Here is a 25,485-nt window from a genome sequence, read left to right on the forward strand (position 1 = left end):
AAAATTAGAAAAAGTTTTGTAATTCATCATTTAAATACATATGTGAGGCTTTCAAATAATGGGAATATTATAAATTTTTATTTACATGATACATCTAAACAAAAAACCAAGAATTAAAAGAAAGCAAAGAAATGATTATCATCCTATATAAGCCTAATATGCTAAGTGTTCTACTGTTCATTTGACCAGTCACAATGACATACACTGACCACCAGGAGGCAGACACTCTGACCAGTATGTTAGCTTGCTGCCAGGGTTGGCCGACTGCGATTGGGCAAGACGGGCCAGACACGCCCTGGAGCCCTTCTGCAGTTTGATCGTGCACCTGGGGGGGGGCGGGGGGCGGGGGGTCCCTCAGCCTGTGCCCTCTCGCAATCCGGGACCCTTCAGGGGATGTCAGAGAGCTGGTTTTGGCCTGATCCCTGCCGGCCAGGTCGAGGGACCCCACTGGTGCACGAATCTGTTAACAGGGCCTCTAGTAATATAATATTCAGGATAGTGGTTACCTCAATGGCGTATCAGCAGAATGGGACGTAGAAGAGACTTGATAGACCCAGCAGTACTGGATCTTAACCTAGCCCTCAAGATGGGTGGTAGGTTTCCTAATTTGCATGTCATTATTATACATAAAAATTGACATGGCCCTTTGTATCAAAGGTTACTTAATGAAAATTTTGGAAGGTAATAAAATGAGGTAGCTTAATTAATTAATTTTATTAATTAAAAGGAAGATCTGTAGAAGGAAGTACCTGTTGCATTTCCTGTTCCATGATCACTGTGGATCTGCTGTAAGCCAGGAACTGGCCTTGTTGTCAGATACCAAACTGCATGTAGGACATCTGTGGCGTGTATACGATTGTGATCTAAAGTCACCAAAATGATTTTTTAAATGATTATTCTGTTACATTTACCATAAGACATTTTAAAAAGTATAATACTTTTTAGTTATTCCCATATATAAATATATGGCTTAAAATGATTTCCCACAATTATATTTCTGTTTCATCTTATTTTTTAAAACCCCTTGATGTGTTAAAAAGTTATTTTAAAAACTCACATTATGAAAACATAATTAAGGGGTCATAGAAAAGGAAGGGTAACCAGGGCTAATTTAAAGGCATAGAAAAATATATTTAAGGTTGTAGCTTTTAAAAAGATTTTGTAAACAGTGTTTGGATTATGGAGACCTATTTTTGCACAGGGGTGCATAGAACAGTTAAAATTGTGGATACCTGAACACCTCTTGATCCACCCATAAAAAAGAATGATACTTATTTATCAGCTCTTCTATAAGGATTAAATGTTAAATGGTATATGAACACATTCAAAACAGTGTCTGACACATAGCTCATGGTCAAGAAAACATTTGTTTACTGAAATACCACTGTGTGAGGTCCACAGGTTAAAACCCAGCTTTGCTATTTATAATTTTATAATCTTGGGAAAGATCCTTCTGAGTTTTTAACTTCTCACCTGTGAACAGCAGATAATACAATCTTTCCCAGGAAGATTAAATAAGATAACCTTTGTTAATCTAATGATTATAGTCATAGCTGACATTCAATAAAAAATCAACACTTCAACCAATATTTAATGCGTACTTATGTAGAATTGGCAGCTGATACAATACTAACTGTCAGGGCTTCAGAGCATGATTCGATACACTAGGAGCTTATCATAAATATAATCATTTGTTATTGAGCATTTACTATGTTCCATGAATTCTGATGTGTGCTTTATTTACACAGATTATCTTCACTACCTATGGAGTAAGTACTGTTATTCCCATTTACAAACTTGGAAACAAGTTTAGAAAAGTTAGATCCAGAAACTTATTTTTTTTTTGGTAATAATAGGTTTGTTTCTTTTTCAAAAATATATTTTTTATTGTTGATATCACAGAGGTCTCCCATTTCCCTTCCCTTTCACCCCCTCCTCCCAGGCCATACCCACCCCTCCAGGTCTTCACCTACCATATTAGGCACTCAAATATTAACAAAGATGTATATCATGTAATAAGTGAAAGCAGATTATAAATAGGTATTGGTATTATGATTTACTTTATAAAAATAAACATACAAGAAAAAAGTCTTAAAGAATATATATCAAAATGTTAACAGTAGTCAGTTAACTTTAAATAGTAGGATACAGATTTTCTTTTTAAATTTCTATTTAAAACTTTCCCAAACATGTAATTTAAAAGTGTTTAGTGACTATCTGAAGGGAAAAATAATAAAGGGTTTAAAAACAACTATTATTTGAACTTAAATAATAAGACATGTTAATACTTACAAGGAATGTCTCGATAGCCATTTTCTAATGCACGAAAATAGTTCATGAATTGTAGAGTGGGAATGTTAAATATTTCCAATAAACCAGTGTCTTGAAATAAGGTATACATAACCTAAATGTCAATTAAAATAAAGTTCACTTTAAAGTCAGAATTTCTATTTGTAGTTGAGTATATGTTTTTGTGATCTGCATTTAGGAATATTAACCATGTATATATCTTTAAGTTGTTAATTTTTAAAAAACTCCCCTACAATGAGATCTTTTGAAAACATGAAAAAGGAAGACATTACCTGAAAGCCCATGAAAACCAAAGAAAGATTACCATGTCATGTTCTAGTTTTAAAAAGTTCCCATTATTTATAATTTATTAAAGGGCATATGAATTCTATTCTAGTCCTAGGTGTTAAAAGAAGTAATGTTTTTGTCTCTAAAGACTTCAAAGAGATGAACTTATATACCTTCCACATAATTTATTCTGTTCTTATGTCTCATAAATAAGACATTTTGGAGTTAATGAGGGTGATATTTTGAGAAGGTTAATCTGATACTATTGTGTGAACCCATCAGGGACAACCTCTAGTCTGGGTAGTAGTAAATGGACATATTTTTCCATGGTTGTAACAAGAAATGAACTATTTGGTCTTGAGTAAAAGATAAGGGAGGGCAGGTGAAAAAAACAAAGCTATTTTCATTGGTTAGCACTTGATCATCTTTTTCCTTTTTCAACCTCCAGATTCAATATAAAGTAAAACTTTATTACTTTAGTTAAAATTAAATCCCATTATTATAAATAAATTACTTTTCATTTATATGTTTTCAAATTTTCTACTGAAAACTTCATTTGTGAAAATAGTATTTCAATAAAAAATGTTGAATTTCTGCATAGACCAACATTATACATTTTTAGATTCTGTGTTTTATAAAGATTCAAAAAATTTATAATAAAAAAGTAGTGGGGATTTGAAACAAACCTGACTGAGGATTCTTCCTGAATTCTCTCCCATTTTTTCTACAAGTTCAAAAATTTGAAAATTCCAGTTGTTCATCTTTTCTATTAATGAATCATAATCTTCTATTAAAATCGGGTCCAGCGATGCTTCCTGTTCAGTCTGTACATACGGGGGGCGGGGAGAGATCCAAACCAATATATCTTTTATAAATATTGTTAAATCCATATCTAAATGCGAATACTTAAAATTGAGCATTAAAAAGTGGTCAGTTCTGTTTTCTACAACCGTTTCTTTCAAATACAATCTGTACTTCCTATTTCCTCTCTCTGTACAATGCTATTTTCACATAAATATAAACGTGTCCTTTATATATCAGAAAATTTTTCACTCTTTACTTTTATAAATAAATAAAAATATTCCTGGAACACTATACAAATCTCAATTCCATTTTCATTTTAGAATTTAGAGGTACCAAGAATAATAGAAACTTGTATCCTTATAGTGGCATTTATTAACTTCCCAAGAAAAATGGATGAGTTTTTACCTAAAAAGCTTAAATTATGAACTTTAAGAACAAAAAAAAGTGTTATTTTAAATAAGTAGATTATTTCATTGTTTTTAATGACTATACACATTTCTCAGATCTTTACATATATTACTTTCCATGTGGATATTTTTTCATTATATACCTACTATAAAACTATATAAAATGAATTCATTGTAAAATGAATGCACTCGGTTGTTCTCGGATAATGAGTTTAGAAGTAGTTACTTTTTTACCCAAGATTTTCTTTAATGTGATAGAGTGACTCTCAGTAAAAAATTTCAAAGTATCATAATATTAAAAACATTGTTCTGAACAAAAATAACAAAACTAAACTATGCACTAATATTTCACCTTAACATAATTATATTATAAGTTTTACATTTGGTGGCTGTTCATTCTGTGCCTCTTCTGTTAGGTGAGTGTCACCTTCCGAAATTAATTTTCTGCAGTCTCTGTCCTCTGTTTCCACTTCCTGTTGAGCTTCTGTAAGGTTGAGTGATTCTTTTGAGAAATTGGTGTTGTCTTCATCACCTTTCAAAAAAAGTCATATATAAAAATAAAACTTCCCTTACATGGATAGTTTCGTAAGAAAATTATTTGAAAAAATATTCAGATAAAGTGAACCATTATGGCGTTAAATCTAAATAAATGACATTAAAACATTAATTACCATTAATCCATTCATGCTGGACTATTTGGCCCACGCATCTTGTGCTCGGGCAATACAAACACTTCACCTGATATATCTACTCATGGATGAAAGGGACGAGTGGATATTCTTTATAAAAGTGAGAACAAAAAGAAGTCCCCAAATCATTTTTTACAAATTTGATGTAAACAATTTCTAACATCTGAAATGGTTTGTATTTTGAACCTGAAAATAAGATTAAAGCACATCTAAAAACCAAAGCACATATTAAATGTAAACTGTAATTAAAATTAAGAGAAAAGGAAAGAAAATATGCCATTGAAGGAAATTATAAAAGAATATAACATCTAGGTAAAAAAAATTAAAACATAGTATCGTAAGTGTGAATTATTTCTCTACCAATGTGATTAAAATCACATTTTCTCAAATCACATGGAAAAGAGAAGCAGCACTGTTAGCTAAATAGTATTCATCCACATGTATAAAAGTATTCCTAGTTCTTCTATTTGTAATATCCTGAACAAAAAACTTTTCCAAAACTCATTAACGGTAGAATACATAAACTAGTGTACTCAATTGAACATTACAGAGCAAAGAGAAAGAACTACAATCACATGCAACAATATGTATGTTTCTTAAAAATATAATGTTGAGCCCTGGCAGGTGTTGCTCAATGGTAGAATGTTGGCCGATGCCCTGAGAAGTCTCGGGTTCAAGTCCTGGTCAAGGTATCTGGGTTGCAGGTTCGAACCCCTGCCCCGGTTGGGGCACATGTGGGAGGAAACCAATCGCTGTTATTACTATTTTAAGTGTTTTTGTCATGAAAGTAGTGTTTGATTTTGTCATGCTTTTTATGCATCTATTAAGATTATCATGTGTTTTTCCTCTCTTTTTTAAAAATGTGGTATATTATACTGATTGATTTCAAATATTAAACTGCCCCTGCATTTCTGGGATAAACATATCTTCGTCATGATGTGACTGTTTTATATATTGTTGGACTCAGTTTGCTAGTATTATGTTAAGGATTTTTGTGTCTATACATATAAGACATACTGGTCTGTAGTTTTCTTGTGATGCCTTTGGTTATGGTATCAGGGTAATACTGGTCTTACAGAATGAGTGGGAAGTTTGCTCTTCTATTTTTTGGAAGAGGTGTGGTTTTTTTTTAAAGAATTGGTCTTTGTTGTTGTTTTTTTTAACAGCACTTTAAAGTGTAAGAGCCAAAACTATTGAATTGCACATTTTAAAATGAATAACTATGTAAAGAGATTCCTAGGAGCCTACAATCCCTGAAAGGACCTACCTACTTCTGTACTTTTATATTCCTAGGGTGACGCTACCAAAAGGACTGCTCATTTTACCAGTCCCTGGCCCCCTGGCAAACACCCTTTGGTAGCCTCAAACTCCAGACTCACTCTTTTGGACTTCTATCCTCCTCCAGATCTAGTGGTATTTCTGAGGAGCTTCAAGCAGATTTTTTGGTTAATAATTTGTACAGCTTTTCTACCTACCTTTGGGGGAATGTTGGTGCAAGTTAACTATTACTGGAAGACTGATAATCAATTGTTTAATGTTATAAAACTACTATAATTTTACGATATTTTTAAAATATCTACTACGATATTTTTTTGTTTGAGCATAAAAAATATTTCAGAATGATATGATTAAATTAAAAAAAAATCCTTTCTGTGCCATAAAAAATTATGCAAACCTTTTGGCATTAGATTGTGCAGTATAAATTTCAACATTATTATACTTTATTTTGCTATTTATGAGCCAAACCCATCATCTAAGACAATATTCATTTGTACAGCCATTTTTACTCTTCAAAATACTTTCACCATCTATTATTTATATTTTGCTCTTAATAACTCCTCTCTGAAGTAGATAAAAAACACCATAATGTTCATTTTAAAGGTGGATAAAATGAAGTTAAACTCATTTATTCATCCTAAAAAGTAATGTAAAAAATTGCTCATAAAGTTAAACACTCACCTAATTTCCCATTGCAGTAGTCTGTACTCGACTCTGATTCAGATGTTGAAACATATTTCAGTATTTGATGTCCACAGCTTATAAAATAAAATAGAAATATATATGCATATATAAACATGTATATATAATATATGAGAGAAAATTTTAAAATCTAAGTACAATTAGAAAAATCTGCTCAATTTTTAACCAAGGTCCCAAATGCAACACACTCTAATAATACAATCTCTATAAATATAAAAGGATTTATCTAGAAGGCATCTGTGTAACCTGAAGAAAATAACATATTTTGAAAGTCAACATTGATGCCTGAAGTAAACAGTATCTAAGCAGAAATGAGAATGAACACCATATGAACTGGGTATTATAAACAGGCACTAAAATAGTGCATACGAAATAATTCTTTTACAATTACTGATATAATGAATAGAATACAACTATATTTCACTTCAGATGGAGATCATTTCATTGGAAAATGAATGACAGCACTGAGATGAGTTTTATTTAGAATAAATTCTACTAGATAAATAAGGAAGAGAATATGGTCTTAATTCATCATCTAGTTATTATATAGAACTAGAATATTAGTAATACTTCAACATATATTGTAAAACAAATAAACGTTTGGGAAACTTACCTGTTACATACATTGCTATCAGAATTTCTAAGTTGTTGATAAAAATCTGGTAAAGTGGGTACATTGCCCAGAGATCTGTGTAAAATAACACTTGGCTTAGTAAGAAAATCAGCAGTATCAGGAAATTCTACAGGCGATCGACTAGTTAGAGAGCCAGGAGACACTGGTGGTCCATGGCCAGGAGAATTCACAGGACTCAGGCTGGGTAAAACACCTTGGAAAGTTAAAAGAGAGGAAAGAGATAGATAAATAATCATGCTTGTGTATGGTGTTTATTGTTTATGTTTGTGTACTTATAAAGAGTATTTTCCTTCTTTAAATAAAGCAAAGTATTTACAATTAAATGATAAAATAGACTTGTAGATGGAGCTCTATCTTCAAGACATTCTAGAAATTTAAGCAGAAAATAGACCATATTGGTCATCATTAGTGACTGGGAATAAACACCCCGTGGCAGGATAGCACATTACAGGTGAATACTAAGAGTAGAACTAACATGTACATACTGTTTGGCACAAATTTTCCTAATTCTTTACCTTTTACATTTTGTGTCCCTGCCAGCTTGATTATCTACATGAGCAGAGTATTTTTACCAAATTTTATTGAATATTTTCCAGTACAATAAAATTCATTTTTATTCAAAAATCCAATTTCTTAATAGCATTAAGCAAGTTGAGCATATAATAAAAATTATATGTTAACACAACAGCATACCTCTTAAAATATGCAAATTTGTCCAGCTTATTTATTTATTCAACAAATACTTGAGAGCCTACATGCTGGGAAATGTGCTGGGTTTCACAATGGAGAAAAAGATTCCATCTCTGTAATTCAACAAACCTAGAGTTTAGTGGAGAGTAGGAACAAGTGCTTTGTGCTAAGGGAAAAACAGTGCTTCAGAAATCTGCTGAGTGCTTTGAACTAAGGCTGTATGGGTATATCTGGAAAGAAGGCAGACTTAAAATTTTATTTGGAAATAAAGATCCAAGTAAAGTATGAATTAGAGAGGAAAGCAAATAACAGTTATTAAGGACCTATATTTTTAGGCACAGAGGTGAACACTTAAGAGACTGTGTGAGATGGTTAATTTTATGTGCCAACTTAGCTAAGCTATGGTGCCCAGCTGTTTTGGTCAAAAAGCCGTCTAGATGTTGCTGTGAAGGTATTTTTCAGATGTGGTTAATATTTATATTAGTGGTCTGGGTAGAGCAGATTATCCTTCATAATGTGAGTTGGCCTCATTCAATTAGTTAAAGGCCTTCAGAGAAAAGGCTGAGGTCTTCCCAAAAGGTAGGAATTTGCCCCCAGAGTGCCTTTGTTTTTTTTTTGTTGTTGTTTTTAATCTTCACTCAAGGATATTTTTCCATTGATTTTTTTAGAGAGTGGAAGAGAGAGGGGAAGACAGAGAGAAACACATCAATTGGTTGCCTCATGCACACACCGCCACCAGACCCCGGGCCCTGGAGGAACCTGCAACTGAGGTACATGCCCTTGACCGGAATTGAACCCGGGACTCTTTGGTCCAGAGGCTGATGCTCTATCTACTGAGCCAAACTGGCTAGGGTCAGACTGCCTTTGGACACTGCTAGAATTTCCATGCTGGCAGCCTGTACTAAAAATTTCAGATCTTATAGCCCTCACAATCTCACAAAACAATGCCTTAAAATAAATCCTTTGTGCACCCCCTTCTTCTCTATATACATGCATACATGCACATATATGTTGTGTATGTGCGCACACACACACACACACACACACATCCTAACAGTTCTGTTTCTCTAGAAAGCCTTGACTGATACGATGGAATTTTATTCAATCTTCACAGTAACAATGTGAGTTAAGTAGCATTTTCATTTTATATGTGAAGAAAAAATACTACCAAAAAAAAAGTTTCCCTAAGGAACTTAATTTAGTTAGCAGTTAACACTGTGAGGAAACACTCTAAAAAGGGCTGTCACTGCTGTTCTATTAGATTAATTTATTGAGAGGCTCCTATAAATCTTATATGGGCTGAATGGGGTTTTATAAATATTCTGGTCAAACAGTGTAATGTTTCAGAAGAAGAAACTAAAGAATAGAGAGGGAAAGGGCCTTGCTTGTCAAAGTCATAATGGTTAGTTACTAACTGGATAAAAAAGCTCAAATTTTCAGCATTCTTTTCTCTAATTATACCAGCAAATGTTAAAAAATCCAGAAAAATAGGCTGAGAAGACTAAAGGATAAATAACCTTAGGGTAGAAATTTGATATAGAAAAGCTTCAAGGAGAGGAAAAAATGGTAGAGAAAAACCTAGCAACCCTTAAGAAAGATTTCCTACAATATAGATCCATTTTTATTTTAAACTGTGTGCACATTATGTTTCATATATTATGCAGAGTCCTGCTCTTCGTTATCGGACAGCCCTTGCACCGGTGCGCTGTGCCGTCCCTGATTATGAGCATGGCTGTTCAGCTTCGGACTCGCGGAAATCGAGCCAGAACGAGGGCCAGACGGCTGCAAAGTTCTGCGCGAGCCTCAGGGCGCTCTGTTTAAGCCCGGCCTGCTTGTGGCTGACCTCAGGAGAGGACGGCATTGCTTTTGGAAGGAATGCTGGCCTGGAGGTCAGGTGGCTAAGGGCTCCATCTAGTTTTGTTTGTGCCATGAAAATGGGGTTGAGGAAGGGTGTGGGGCAATGGTTCTTAATTCTGTGCCGTTTACATTATTGCAAACTCGATCTTTTATGAAAAGTTTCAATGGTTTTATAATAAACAATTTTTACTGGTAAAAAAATATATATATATGTGTGTGTATATACATATACATATATATATACACACACATATATTATGAAAACATAATGTGCACACAGAAAAGTTTCAACAGGAATGCTTATTCAAACTAAGACATAAAACACGGCTCTAGACCAGAAACCCTTCCTAAATTGCCCTCCCTCCCATTAAAGGAAATCATTATTTTGACTGTTGTAATACCGTTTTTCTTGCCTTTCTTTATATTTATACCATGTGTGTATATATATCTTTTAACAATTTAGATGAGTTCTTCCCTTTTTTATCTTTGTAAATTATATCAGACTAGAGGCCTGGTGCACGAAATTTGTGCACTGGGTCCCCTCAGCCCAGCCTGTGCCCTCTTGCAGTCTGGGAGCCCTCGGGGGATGTCTGAAAGCCCATGGGGAGTGGGCCTAAGCCAGCAGTTGGACATCCTTAGCGCTGCTGTGGAAGCGGGAGAGGCTCCCGCCACCACCACTGTGCTCGCCAGCTGTGAGCCCGGCTTCTGGCTGAGCAGCACTCCCCCTATGAGAGTGCAACTGATCACCAGGGAGCAGCTCCTGCATTAAGCATCTGCCCCCTGGTAGTCAGTGCATGTCATAGCGACCGGTCGTTCCTCCGTTCAGTTGATTTGCATATTAGCCTTTATATTATATAGGACTAGAGGCCCAGTGCACAAAAATTTGTGCACTTGGGGGGGGAAGGGGGGGTCCCTCAGCCCGGCCTGTGCCCTTTCCCAGTCTGGGACCCCTCAGGAGATGACGACCTGCTGGCTTAGGCCTGCTCCTGGGTGGCAGAGGGCAGGCCCAATCCCTAGGTGCAGCCCCTGGTCGGGCTCAGAGCAGGGCTGATTGGGGAGTTGGGGCGCCACCCCCTGTCATGCACAGAGCAGGGCAGATTGGGAGGTCGAGATGCCACCCTCAGTCACGCTCAGGGTGGGGCCGACTGGGGGTTGGGGCACCGCCCCCTGTCACACTCAAGGCAGGGTTGATGGGGAGGTTGCGGCGCCACCCCGTCATGCACAGAGCAGGGCCCATCAGGGGGTTGGGGCACCACCCTCTATCACCCACAGAGCAGGGCCGATCAGGGGGTTGGGACGCAGCCACTGTCACACTCAGGGCAGGGCCGATGGGGAGGTTATGGCTCTACCCTGCCACACACAGAGGCAGGGCCTGTTGGGGGGGGGGGGGGGTTGGGGCACTGCACCCTGTCACACACAGAGCAGGGCCGATCAGGGGGTTGGTGTGCTGCACCCTGTCAAACACAGAGCCGCAGGGCAATCAGGGGATTGGGAGAGCTTCCCCCTATCAGGCACAGAGCAGGACTGATCAGGGGGTTGGGGCGCCTTCCCCTGTCATGAACAGAGCAGGGCGGATAGGGAGGTTGTGGCCCCGCCCCCTGTCACACACAGAGCCGCAGGGCGATCGGGGTGTTTGGGTGCTGATCCCGGTGCTGGGAGGCATATTACCCTTTTACTATATAGAATAGAGGCCTGGGGGCCGGCTGGTTTGCCCTGAAGGGTGTCCTGGATCAGGGTGGGGGTCCCCACTGGGATGCCTGGCCAGCCTGGATGAGGGGATGATGGCTGTTTGCAGCTGGTCACACACCCTTCAGGGTGGGGGTCCCCACTGGGGTGCCTGGCCAGTCTGGGTGAGGGGCTGAGGGCTGCTTTCAGGCTGGTGGTTGTTGACTTGAAGCTCCCAACTGCTCCTTTTTTTTCTCTTTTTTTTATTTTGTTCTGGGCCAGCTTTAGCTCTGGCTCTAGCTCTGAGGCTTCCACTGCTGAGCGTTCTATAATCAAAACAATGTATAACTCCAGCTCTGAGATCACGGCTGTTTGTTTAGTGTCTATATTTGTTAGAATGTTTCAAACTGCCGGCTCAGAGGCCAGCAAGGCAGGTGGGGAACGTTGGAGTCCTCCTTCACTGAAGCAAGCAAGCCTCATGTTCGCTTCCAGCTGCCTGGCTGCCGGCCGCCATCTTGGCTGACAGTTAATTTGCATATACTCACTGATTAGCCAATGAAAAGGGTAGCGGTCATATGCTAATTACCATGTTTCTCTTTTATTAGTGTAGATAGTATATATAAATGCTTCTATGCCTTGCTTAATTGACATTTAAAAAAGATATTTCTGCCCTAGCCGGTTTGGCTCAGTGGATAGAGCATCAGCCTGCAGACTCAAGGGTCCCAGGTTCGATTCCGGTCAAGGGCATGTACCTTGGTTGCAGGCACATACCCAGTAGGGAGTGTGCAGGAGGCAGCTGATCGATGTTTCTATCTCATTGATGTTTCTAGCTCTCTATCCCTCTCCCTTCCTCTCTGTAAGAAATCAATAAAATACATTTTAAAAAAAAGATATTTCCATGTAGCAGCATGTGACTGTAGTTTTCAATGCTGTATAATGCTGTCACATTTTACTTTCCCAGCAGCAATGTAGGAGTGTTCCACTTCTGGACATTTTTATCAACACTTGTTATTGTCTGTCTTTATAATTAAAGACATCAAAGTGGGTGTGAAGTCATAGTTCATTGCTTTTGATTTGCATTTTCCTAATTAATGATGCTAAACACCTTTTCATGTGGTTATGGGCCATTTTTATATCTTCTTTGGAGAAACATCTATTCAGATTTTTTGCCCATTTTTAAATGAGATCTTTTGTCTTTTTATTATTGAGTTGTAAAACATCTTTCTATATATTCTGGATACTAGTCCATTGTCAAATATATTATTTGCAAGTATTTTTTTCCCATCCTGTGCATTGTCTTTTCTTTTCTTTCTTTTTTTAGGTGTTTGCTGAAGTACAGATGTTTTTAATTTTAACGAATTCCAATTATCAATTTTTTCCATTTATGGACTGTGCTTTTGGTGTCTTATCCAAAAACACTTTACTCAATACCTACAGCCACAAAGATTTTCTGTTTTCTACAAGTTTTATGGTTTAACCCTTACATTTGAGTCTAGGATGCATCTTGAGTTAATTTTTAAGTATGATGACATATTGAGTTCCAAATTCATTCTTTTGCATGTGTATATCCAGTTGTTCCAACACCATTTGTTAAAAACACTATTCCTTCCCCACTGAATTATCTTGGCACCCTTGTTGAAAATCAGTTGACCATGTAAAGGTTTATTTATGGAATTATTTTCTTAATTTCTGTTTTGCATTGTTTATTGCAAGTAAATAGAAATACAATTGATTTTTACATACAGATCTTGTATCCTGCCACAGTGATGAACTTGTTTTCTGGTTGTAAAAGATGTTAATGAATTTCTTGGGATTTTATGAATATATGATTATGTCATCTGCAAATATAGGTTTAATTATTTAATTCCTTTTTACCTAACTGCCCTGGTTAGAATCTCCAATCCAGTATTAAGTAGAAGTGGCAATTATTTTATAGTTATTAAAATTATTTTATAATTTTATAATTTATAGTTCTCTTTGGTGAGGCATTATTGACATATTCTTCTTAAAAACTTTAGCTATGATTTCCTTTAGTTCTTTGAACATATGTATAATAGCAGATTTAAAGTCATTGCTAAGTCCAAACTCCAATTTCCCCCTCAGGGAAATATTTTGTTATTTGTTTTTACTTGTATAATGGCAAAAATTTCTTGATTCTTTGCATGTTTCATAATTTTTTTCCCTCCTTCCTTTTATTTTTTTATTTTTTATTGCTTAAAGTATTACAAAGAGTATTACATATGTCTCCTTTTTTTTCCCCCCGCCCTTGACAATCCCCCGGCCTCTCCTACTCCCCAGTGTCTTATGTCCATTGGTTATGCTTATATGCATGCATACAAGTCCTTCATAATTTTTTTTGAAAACTGAACATTTAACAATTCTGGTATCAGACTCTTCATACCCCCAAGGTTTGTTATATTGCTGGTTTTGTTTGTTTTATTGTTTCTGATTATTTGTTGAGTGACGCTCCTGAACTCATTATAAATAGATTCTGTTTTCTACTTTTTTATGGTTGCCCTAGAGTTTGCAATATACATTTACAACTAACTCGAATCCAGTTTCAAATAACATTCCGTTAAAATAACAAAATAATGCTAATTCTTCCATTCTTGTATCATTGCTGTCATTCATTTCACTTATATATAAGCATACATAAATATATACATATATTTACTAGTATACACACACATAATATATATATACATATATATATATATATATATATATATATATATGCACACAAGTTCAAATACATTGTTACTCTCATTCTAAACAAATTAAACAAGGGCAGCCTTTGTCAACTGTAGACCAAATAAATATAAGAAAAATAAGTTTTTACTTTACCTTGATTTTTTTTCTTCAATGATCTTTCTTTCTCTATAGATTGAAACTTCTGACCTATATTACTTTCCTTCTCTTTAAAGAACTTCTTTGAACATCTTTTGCAAGTCAGATCTATTAGCAACAAGTTCCCTCAATTTCTCTCTGAAAAAGGATTTTTCTCCTTCACTTTTAAAGGATAATTTTGCAGGGGACAGAATTATAGGTTGGTGCTTGTTTCTCAAGACTAAATATTTCACTCTGTTCATTGTTTCTTTTCTATGTGTTCTAATTCCCTGTCGATCTTGTCATCCATTTTGTCCATCTTGCCTTCTATTTCTTTTAAAACATTGTTATGTTAAAGACTTTTTAAAATCCAACAACAATATATATTTAGAAGTCCTCCTAGTGTCTATTTTTCTTGCTTATAAATAATATTTTCCTGACTCTTCACACTTCAGTTTTTATTGTAGGCCAAACATTGTATATAAAAGAATTTTGTGATTGTGCATCTTACTGCCACAAACCACACACAGTGTAGTTTAAAACCAGAATATCAGTGCTGTTCTCTTATGACTATGTTGTATCTACAAAATATTTCATTCAAAAAGTTTTAAAGCAAAAGGAGTAAAAGGGATCAAAAGGTACCAACTTCCAGTTATAAAACAAATAAGTCATGGGGATGTAATGTACAGCATGGTGACTATAGTTAATAATATTGTTTTGCGTATTTGAAAGTTGCTGAGAGTAGATCTTAAGATTTCTCACTACAAGAAAAAATTTTTAACTATGTATGTTGAGAGATACTAATTAGACTAATTGTGTGATCATTTTGCAATATATACAAAACATTATGTTGTACACATGAAACTAATGTAATGTTATAGGTTAATTAATTATACCTCAAATTAGTAAATAAACAGAAAATTCCTATTTAGGATGGCTTACGATATATTCAGGGTTCTTTCTACGCTCATAAGACTTTTTTTTGCCGAAACCGGTTTGGCTCAGTGGCTAGAGCGTCGGCCTGCGGACTGAAAGGTCCCAGGTTCGATTCCGGTCAAGGGCATGTTACCTGGGTTGCGGGCACATCCCCAGCGGGAGATGTGCAGGAGGCAGCTGATCGACGTTTCTCTCTCATCGATGTTTCTAACTCTCTATCTCTCTCCCTTCCTCTCTGTAAAAAATCAATAAAATATATTTAAAAAAAAAAAGACTTTTTTTTTTTCTCTCCGTAATTGCTAGGCTACTGAATACCCTTTTCTGGGGATTTTCCCTTGTTCTGGATATGTGAGTCTGGGTCTACAAAAATTCAGGTTAATTAAATAGTTCTATCCCCCCTCCCCGCCACCCACCGAATCCCTAGTGCCTAATAGAGTTTGTGGCATAGAGATACTAAAAAAGGTGTCTGAATGAATGAGCAAATTGTGATCTAATAGCCAACTCAATTGCTTAGTCATGTTAACTTACAACACATAAAATAGTCTTCAAAATTAGTCACTAATGTGTAATGAAAAAATTTTGCACTACCATATACTTTGAGACCTCCCACATTTAAATCATAAAAAAAAATGAGAACTTACCAGTTCTTCTTAGACCTATATGGTGAGACAGCGATATAGATGCTGACCTTTGCTTCGGGATTGTCGGTGGGTTTGAACTAAAAGGCCCGTTTAAGTAGCCTCCTTGACTAAAAGGGAAAGACAATAGGTTAACAATTTTAAAACTGGGAAATTTCCTCATTTTTATTCCTGGTCTTCAATTCAATTAGCAAATAATGGCTTTGCAGGCCATAAGGTCTCTGTTGCAACTACTCAACTTTGCCATTGTAGCATAAAAGCAGCCATAGACAGTAATAAATAAGTATGACTGTGTTTCAGTATAATTTTATTTACAAAAATGGGTTAAATTGCTAAACCCTATCATATAGCTGGATATCGGTATCATCTGGATTGCTTCTTCCAACACAGATTGCTAGTCCCACCCCCAGGATTTCTGCTTCTGTAAACCAGGGTTAGGACCAGATAATGGGCATTTCTAATAAGTTCTTAGAGGAAATGCTAATGTTGTTTTCACTATTTTCTGTTCTCTCCACAGATACTGATTATCCATTAAGTCAGTCATTTCTTTTTTTTTTAATTTTTATTAATGTATTACATATGTGTCCTTATCCCCCCCATTGCCCCCTCCCTCCCCCTACTCATGCCCTCATCCCCTGGTGTCTGTGTCCATTGGTTATGCTTATATGCATGCATACAAGTCCTTTGGCTGATCTCTCTCCCCCTTACCCCCACCCTCCCCAACCTTCCTTCTGAGGTTTGAGCATCTGATCAATGCTTCTCAGTCTCTGGATCTGTTTTTGTTCATCAGTTTATGTTGTTCATTATATTCCACAAATGAGTGAGATCATGTATAAGTCAGTCATTTCTTATAAGTGAAATATTTATTATAGGTTTTAGGGCTCTTATGAAGAAATTAAATATAGGCAGGCAATCATACCAATGAAATACATGAAGTTAAAATTATATATTTAAGGTTCTGACCTAGTGCCATGTGGCTATCAAGTAAAACATAAATGTTACCTTCCTATCTTAGACATTCACTAATCTGTTTTCTTCTGTTCACCATCTCCCAATGTGGGTACGTTGCCAGAGGCTCAAGGACAAACCTAGATTCTCTACTTTTCACTCAATATTTTTTAGTATAGGCTAGGTTCTCAAGCTCTTCCCCAATTCCTTCATCTTTTCTCCACTTCCACACCCCAATACTCAAAAAAATCTATTTTTTCTGTGACCAAAAGGTTTTTGTTCATGTCTCTGTTACGACATTTACCCATAGTTTGTCATTTCACTGTGTACAGATTCTTTTGCCTCACTAATTTCTGAATTCCTTTAGGGGCTATAAAACATCTCTACATTCACAGGGGATATAGCACAGTGCCTGATAAAAGGTGTTCAACAGATGACTGTGGAATAAATGAATGATCTCCTTAGGTTCCTAGTCTCACTTTTCTAGAGAATATATCTTTTCTGCTCCCCAATTTTGGGTGAATGGACTTTCTTTTGCCAACTCCTGCTTTAAAGCTCTCCTTGGGCCTTTTTCTAAAAATCTAGTTTGTTCTATATCCTGCTGAGAGGAAAAAAAATTCTGTATTACAAAAAGAAGACATATAAAACCAGTTGGCAACCAATTCATTAAAACTTTTTTATTAATAACAAAATTTATAATAATGTGCCATTTTGTGTATTGATCATATATCATCCATTGTTTTAGGTACTTTACATACTTTATCTCTGTTAGTCTCCTATTTTACAGATAAGGAAACTAAGGCTTCAAGAAGCTACGTCCCTGAATTCATTTGGCTAAAATACAATTTCCAATTTTTTTTATCTAAAGTGTATGTTTTTTTCCACAGAATAATTCCATCTATCTGTGTGTCTCTCCATTTGCAAAATTAAGAGATTTAGAATTAAGGACTTTTGAGGTAACATCTAGCCTTAGTTTCTATAATATTTTTTTTCTCAAACCAATAGTAATAATAATTTGTTGACAGTTTTACAAAAAGAGACCAGCCAATAAATGCAAATGATACCAGCCAATAAACTCATCTCCCTGTAAGTGCACAGCCATCCTTTGTATTTGAATATCCCTTGCCTACATGTCTAGTGGGAGAGACTGGGAAAGAAGGCAACAATTATCCTGGCAAATGGTGGGACTGCTTCGGGACCCTCTTGGTCAGGATTGCAGGCACAGGTTACGATTTAGGTCAGTAGTCTGGAATTAAGATGTCTTCTGGTTTGGTTTGTATGACATTACAGAGCTCTGTCTGGTAGAATGCAGGGAGGGGAGCCTTCATCTGGAAACCAGCCCTTTGGGGCAAGTTTTGCTGATTTATGCCTATAAAACTATAACTAAAAAGAAAATGATTTTTTATTGTAATAATGCTTGGCTTATGTATAATCTGGACTCTGGAGAATGGGTCTTTAAATTACTATACTGCAATTATGCTCAAGATTTTATGACTTTACATAATAAAGATGCAGGATTAAAAGGAAATAGATTAATAGTCCAGAGAAAAGGGAATTTGCCTGTGGCAGACAGCAGAAGTTCAGGAGAGGGGGACCAGGAAGATCTGGATGTTATGGCTACTGCTAGCATAGCCCCACGGCCCCTTCTGCCCTGGGGGATCTTCCTCTTTGCAGGAGGAGGTGAGCCTGAACTGGTCTGTCTAGAACAGCCATGGGCAAACTACGGCCCGCGTTTGAAATGAATAAAACTAAAAAAAAAAAAAAAAAGACCGTACCCTTTTATGTAATGATGTTTACTTTGAATTTATATTAGTTCACACAAACACTCCATCCATGCTTTTGTTCCGGCCCTCCGGTCCAGTTTAAGAACCCATTGTGGCCCTCGAGTCAAAAAGTTTGCCCACCCCTGGCTAGAACCTGCCAGGGAACCAAATTTGGTGAAGGACAAGTTCCTACTGGGCCAGGGCAATACCCTTTGTGAACACTTCCAGTGGGAGTAGGGCCAGAGGCCCAGCCCGCTGGATATTATTGGGCACATAACTACATTTTCTACAGCAGGTCTTTAAACTGGAAAAACTCAAGTCCTTCTTAAAGGGATGATCTTACTAAAAGGACTGACCAGTTTAGGTCAGTGGTTAGAGAGCACTGGCCTGGTGGACCGAAGGGTCACAGTTTCGATTCCCCATCAAGGGCACGTTTTTCAGGTAACTCAGTTGTGGGTTCCCTGTCTTGGGTCCGTGCAGGAGGCAACCAATCCACGTGTCTCTCTCTCCTCCCACACCCACTTCCTCCTTCCCTTACACTCTCCAAAAATCTATGGGAAAAATATCCTCAGGTAAGGATTAAAAAAAAAAAGACTGACAGGAAACAGTTAAGAGAATTCCTGGAAATGGTGGGCTACTACATTTGGATTCCGACTGAACTTTGGGCTCAATGCTAAACCACTGTATGAATATCAGAAAGGACCAAAAGATTGCCCTTTAGAATGGATGAAGGAGTGCACTCAGGCTTTTGAGTACCTGAAGGTGCACCTGGCTTCTGCACCAGCCTTGGGGCTTCCAGACCTACTAAAGCCCTTTCAATTATATGTTCATGAAAGGCAGGGCGTTGCCCTGGGATTCCTCACCAAATGCTTATTGACATTCCACAATCCATGGCATACTTGTCAAAGAAACTAGATCACACTGTCCTAGGGTGGCCAGCCTGCTGGAGAGCTGTGGCAGCCACCTGGGAGCTTTTATAGGAAGCGGAAAAGTTTTCCTGGGAAGAGTCTATCCCCATTTACATATCTCACCAAGTGATGAGCTGCTAGAGAAAAAAGGGAATTTGTGGCTCACTGCTGGAAGAATGGGCAGGTATCAAACAATTCTTCTCAACAATCCCAACATCTCCCTCAAAACTGTAAGTTAACTCCTGCCTACTTTCTCCCAACTTGACTCTGCCACGCTAATGCATGACCATTCTAAAATAATTGTTGAAGGTTATTCTGGCAGAATTGATTTATAGGACCTGCCACTAGAAGAGGCAGACTGAACTCTATATGCAGATGGAAGCAGTTAGATGGATAAAGGAAACAGGTTACTTCCAATACCAAAAGAGGTTACCACTGGGAACCTCTGCTCAGAAAGCTGAACGGATTGCACTGACGCAGGCATTAGAATTTTCATACAAAAGAGAATGAATGTGTATACCGACTGGAAGTATGCTCTCCTAATTTTGCATGCACTGTTCGGTCTGGAAAGAAAAAGGACGATTAACCTCCAATAAGAAGGAAATTAAGCATGCCACAGAAATTTTAAAATTATTAGAAGCTGTCCTTTATAGGTGGCGGCTATGCACTTCTCCAGCACCAGAAAGAGGACACTGAAGTGGCTAAAGGAAACAATCTGGCTGAAGGAGCAGTGAAAGAGGCTGCTAAAGCAACGTTCACAGTGCCTTTGGTACCTGTTCTAGACTTGTCACAATTTGGCCCTGAATATTTGACTGCAGACTTAGAGAAAGCTAAGAGCTGAGGTTTTGATGAAGAAGCTCCTTTTAGTAGACTAGAGGCCTGGTGCACGAAATTCGTGCACGGGAGGGGGCTGTCCCTCAGCCTGGCCTGCACCCTCTCCAATCTGGGACCCCTTGGGGGGTGTCCGACTGCCCTCCCCTCCTGGCCTGATCTTGCCCCCTACTGCCCCCCTCTGGCCTAATGGCCCCCAACTGCCCTCCCCTGCTAGACATCTTGTGATGACATCGCATGAGGGCCTTGCACCACCGAGTCTTTTATTATATAGGATGAGCTCAATTTTTAAAGATGTACAGAAATGAGAGTAAAGGGCACAAGTAAAGGGGGGCGCAGAAAACGACAAGTGAAGCTTGACTGAGTTTCAGTTAGAGAAAGATGATATTGGAGGTATTTTTATGTTGTCAAGCAATGGCCCTTTTAATTAAGTAAAATCTCATGTCCTTTTAAGAGATGACCAAATCCTTAAGTGGCTATTCAAGGAGGAATAACTCTTCCTCTTCCTTATGGTTTTCTTCCCTAAGATTCCTCTTATCATAGCTATGATAAGGTTTAGAATACTTTACTTTTTTTTCTCCAGGCAAGGCATGAAGAAAAGGAAAATTTAAATATTACTCTGTACACAAATAAGCTAGGCTGGAAATTATAATGCAGCTTAAATTTCAAATGGAGTTAAAATTATCAGAAAACTTCAAGGAAAGTCTAACACAAGTTACATATTGTTTTTACCTAGACAGCTTCCCAAATAATTTTTCTATTCTCATTCATTGCAAGACTACTTATCTCTCTTATTCTTTTAGTCCATTTAACTTTTCCAAGGAAGGGGTGATCTTTGTCCTGAGAGAATAATAGGGTTTTGAATCCCAGGCTAGGAATTTGGGTACAATTCTACAGGCACTGGTCCAAAACTTTAATGACTAGAAAACCTATAATCAAAGTTTTGTTTAAGGAAGATTTCTGGTTGAAGGTTAGAAGATGGATCGGAGAGTTAAGGATATTAGAAATGGGAAGACCAATTAGGAGGATAATTCAATAGCCCAAGTAAGGAGTAATGAAAGCATGAAATGGTGTAGGCAAAGTGAGACAGGAGAATAAGCAATAGAGAAAAAAAGAGAATCAAAGATAGAGTTGACAACTGATACCTGCAGAATAAGGAAACAGGATGCAAAGATAACACCATTTTCTAGGTAAGTCAATTTTGTAAGCAACCAAAGGGAAGCTTTGTGCCAGGAAATAAGACCAGAATGACAGTAACAAAAAAGCAACTGGGGGGCTGAGAAATTTGGTTTCAGACATTTTCAGGGAATAAGAGGTTCAATAATGAAACAATGTTGAAAGCAGAGTCAGGGTCATTGAAGATCACAGAGAGGCTATGATCAGAACCCAAAGCTGCATCCAAATCAAGACTCACAAATCTAGGATATGTGATCTCAGCTTTTGAGCACTCTACTAAAGACAGGATGGATGTCTCATGATTCCAGAGTCACAAGTCTATTACTTTTGTGCTAAACAAAATATCACCATACTTTAAAGATAATTAGCTTTGCTGTTTAATAAGACTGCTCTATATGCCTATATGGTTGTCACATATAGCTCTACATTTTAATTAAATTCATATTTAAATTCAGTTGATTAGTCATACTAGATACATTTCATGTGATCAATAGCTAGGAACTACCATACTGGTAAGATATACTAGTAAAATATTCCCATCATCACAAAATTTCTATTGGACAGCGCTGATCTAGAAACTTGAATTTCAAAAGTAGTAATGGCTGTAAATGCTTCATATCTTCCCATCTTATCCTATTCAAAGTAAGCTCCAGCTTCTCCACAATAAAAAAATTACTTCTAACCTTATCTCTTTAAAGTAGATGTTCCATAATACCACCAATATCTTTATTCTCCAAATTCCTAAAATCTTTTATGACAGTTAAGTATATCAAATCGGCCTACATATACCTTTATATGAACACTTTTCAGAGTTAAAGATAGTTTTCTTTGGACTGTGTTTCTATTTTGATATACATCATTTATTTAATTGCAAATGTATTGCTGTTACATTAGTGTGATAGAAAATAAAAAACTGAATCATTTTCATCATTTCTTAAATCCATTATTCTCAAGATGATGTTTCCCATGGTTAAGAAATATCTTTCATATTTTCAGTTTCTAACATCATTTACTTCCTCATATCCTGATTCCATTAGGGAAAAAACAAACAAAAACTATCATGTTCAGGCTCTGAGCAAGCTTTGGACCAAAGCTCATTTTCCTGTACTGTATTCATACCTCAATCCATTCCTGTTTTATATACCATTTCACACAATATTTTCAATAAACAAGAAGTCCATCTATTTCAATATATTATAGAAGATTCAAATTAATAAATCACTAAATAATCTGGAAAATTGTAATTATTTGGTCATAATTCACATATAAATACTAACCAATTTTAAAAAATAGCTATGATCCAATTCTGCCACCTAGTGTTTTAAATGTGTAACTACCTAGCTCAAGCTAAAAGTAAAACATGCTCAGTAAGAACAGTGGTTTAACAGGAAATTTACACTAATACCAATTTTATTAATATAACCAGGTGACTGACTAAATAGAAGCTTATCTTTCCTGATCACAAGAGATCACTATCTTTTCTGGCTTTTAAGACAAAGCACTGAATCTTTTGTGATCAGTGTAAAGGATATATTTACATTCAGATTTTGGCTCCTGGCATTTTCTCAGTTTCACAGTTACTGGTGCCTTTCAAAGATACTTAACATCTGAGAATGTGCTCCTCCTCTCACAAGTCAGTAACTGTTGCCCTACTTTAGGCATCATGCACTGGACCTAGTGACCGCTCCTGTAGTGGCCACCTCTACTAATTTATAAGCTTTCCCAGCACCCTGTACTAAATGGATCCTAACTTCCTTTCAGGTCCCAACTTACCTAAGTTTGGGGATAAGACAGGTCCTTCTTTTTATGAATCACTTTCTCTATTATGTCATATTAGGTATGCTGTCCTATACCTAAACAAGTACGTCGACTGTTGCTTTCCGCTTTTAGAACTATTTCAAACTTCATTCACAGAAACAAAGCGAATGTATCAGATTCAGATTTCTTTAACAGGCTCTGGTGATTTTACCTTGAAATGCCAACTTCTTGGTGAGGCCTTTTGCCATTATTGCGTTCCCACCTTGAAGAAGGAGGTTCAACGGGGGGCAGACTTGAAGTTCCCGAGCTCCTCCTCAGCTGTGGAGTTGGTAAACTATTCCTACTGTGTAGTCCCTGTTGGATAATTGAACAGTGAATCGCCACCCTATAATATCTGTATATGTATTAAAGATGTCACATAAAAATCAATACAAAGTATATTTTTAATATGTACTGGAGAAACAGAACATTTTATTCTGAAAGTGTGTCAATTTTGCTCCAAACTTCACATTCTATACTGTTCTACTTTATCCTTCTAGTACTAAAAAATGATATCTGAGCTCCCTACAATTTAACTAGATATTTTTTCTTTTGCACATTTATTCCTAGTATCATGAGAAATAAACAGTTGATAATTTAAAAAGTAGATATGAAAGATGTACCCTAATAAACAACTTCAGAGGACAAAATTAAGATCAGGGATTGTCCTGAACCTTTCATATTTTCAGTCCGGGGCTAATGTCCATAGAGGTTAATCTGGAGAAACTGTAGGATTCTGAGCTGTTTTTTGAACAAATGACTAAATCCAGAACACCTTTAGCCTTAATACAGTTTTACCTTAATTTTTGAAAATGTTCTATTTTTTACCACTGTCAATAGGTGTTTTACTGAGATATACAGAAAAGTTTCTTTCTTATGAATTTCCTCTACCAGCACACACTGAAACCATCTCAGAGAGATAAAGATCTCTTACAGTTTTCCCAAGGATGTTGATTTAGTAAAGGTTTGTGGTTAGTTAGAAATTTAGGTTCATATAATCTGTCTTGTTTCTTAGCACAGTATATGAGACATTTATATTAAAGTATCTATTCCAACTCCCTTTTCCTTACTAGTTATTTTTTCATAAATACTGTTCTTAAGTAACATTAGGCTTCTTCTTTTCCAAAAGCAGAGACAAATTAGATATAAAATTCAAACAAGAAGTTTCAAGAACACTACGAAAAATAAGGGTTACATCCTGATTCTTATGACTTACTTTTACCAATCGATTCCAGGACCCAAAATAAGCCCGATTAACTAGAAATGTTCAAGAAATGAGGCATTTAGGCATGCTCTTTAATATTATTGTTTAAATGCTTCTAAAATGTACCAGTACACTTTTCTACACAGTAAACATAGTAATAATAATGCTATCAATTATGATTTTATGATTAAGATTTTTTTAAAAACTTTTTAAAAATTACTAAACATCAAATGTCAATGGGAAATACAAAGGAAGAGCAATAGAACAAGTGGAAACCAACTCAAGAATATATTAGCTCTTCTACTGATAAATTTGTTGCTACCCCATGATTAACTTCTAAGTATCACTGGTATAGTTGGGTTTTGACTAATGCAGGTGATACTGTATATACTTTAAAAAATAAAAGCATCACAGCCCTGGTTGGTGTGGCTCAATTGGTTGGAGCATTGCCCCGTGCACTGGAAGGTTGCAGATTCGATTCCAGATCAGGGCACATACCTAGTTTCGGGTTTGATCCCCAGTTGGGGTGGGTGCAAGAGGCAACCAATCGCTGTATCTCTCTCACCTCAATGTTTCTCTCTCTCCCTCCCTCTCTAAAAACAAATAAATAAAAGCATCACATAAATACCTATGATCTAGCTCTGATCAGTAATTATCAAACGTTTGCCCTAATCGGGCTTGCTTAGTTTTTCAACATTTCTATACCCTAATACTGAGAACAAAATGAAATTAACTGATAATCAAAATCCCTCCAAAAAGTATATTTAACTTTTCCTAAGCTCTATATACACTATTATGAGTAAACAAAAACAAACTGATTTGAATTTTATCTTCTCAGTTAGTTTCTTTACCTGTAGAACAAAGTAGTTAAACGAGAACAATGTCCAAAATGTTTCCATTTTTAGTTTTATGATTTTAGCAATTGGTAAAGACATTGATAGTCAAATAAAACAAGTAAAAGCACTCTGGACAAACACAATGTATGCCTTTTTAGAAAATTAAATTAGTCCCATTTTTGACGATGGAAAAATCAATGCCTATTGGGCTGTAGCAATTTCTAGTGGGTAAAGAAGGGGGGGAAGGGTTTTAAAAAATGTAAAAATTAATTTAAAGTACATAATGCTACATAATGCATAAAATGAACATTATAATGAT

At 36.5% G+C, this 25,485-nt stretch overlaps 2 protein-coding genes across 4 annotated transcripts in view; one reads left to right on the plus strand and one right to left on the minus strand.

Moving 5' to 3' along the window:
• Positions 1–25,485, plus strand: part of PSMA1 (proteasome 20S subunit alpha 1) — a 285,437-nt gene that overhangs the window by 34,231 nt on the left and 225,721 nt on the right. The window lies entirely within an intron of this gene.
• Positions 1–25,485, minus strand: part of PDE3B (phosphodiesterase 3B) — a 161,303-nt gene that overhangs the window by 28,793 nt on the left and 107,025 nt on the right. For all 3 annotated transcript variants that reach the window (XM_070428261.1, XM_070428260.1, XM_070428259.1), the window contains 8 exons: positions 23,299–23,441; positions 15,707–15,813; positions 7,071–7,284; positions 6,437–6,513; positions 4,169–4,320; positions 3,264–3,401; positions 2,293–2,404; positions 750–863 (listed from right to left, as the gene is read on the minus strand). In XM_070428261.1, coding sequence (XP_070284362.1) covers positions 750–863; positions 2,293–2,404; positions 3,264–3,401; positions 4,169–4,320; positions 6,437–6,513; positions 7,071–7,284; positions 15,707–15,813; positions 23,299–23,441 — 1,057 coding nt within the window. The remainder of the gene's footprint in view (positions 1–749; positions 864–2,292; positions 2,405–3,263; positions 3,402–4,168; positions 4,321–6,436; positions 6,514–7,070; positions 7,285–15,706; positions 15,814–23,298; positions 23,442–25,485) is intronic.

Source organism: Myotis yumanensis, unplaced genomic scaffold (genome assembly GCF_028538775.1).
Source record: "Myotis yumanensis isolate MYYU_CA2020_CCGP unplaced genomic scaffold, mMyoYum1.0.hap1 SCAF_10, whole genome shotgun sequence".
Classification (NCBI taxonomy): Eukaryota; Metazoa; Chordata; class Mammalia; order Chiroptera; family Vespertilionidae; genus Myotis; species Myotis yumanensis.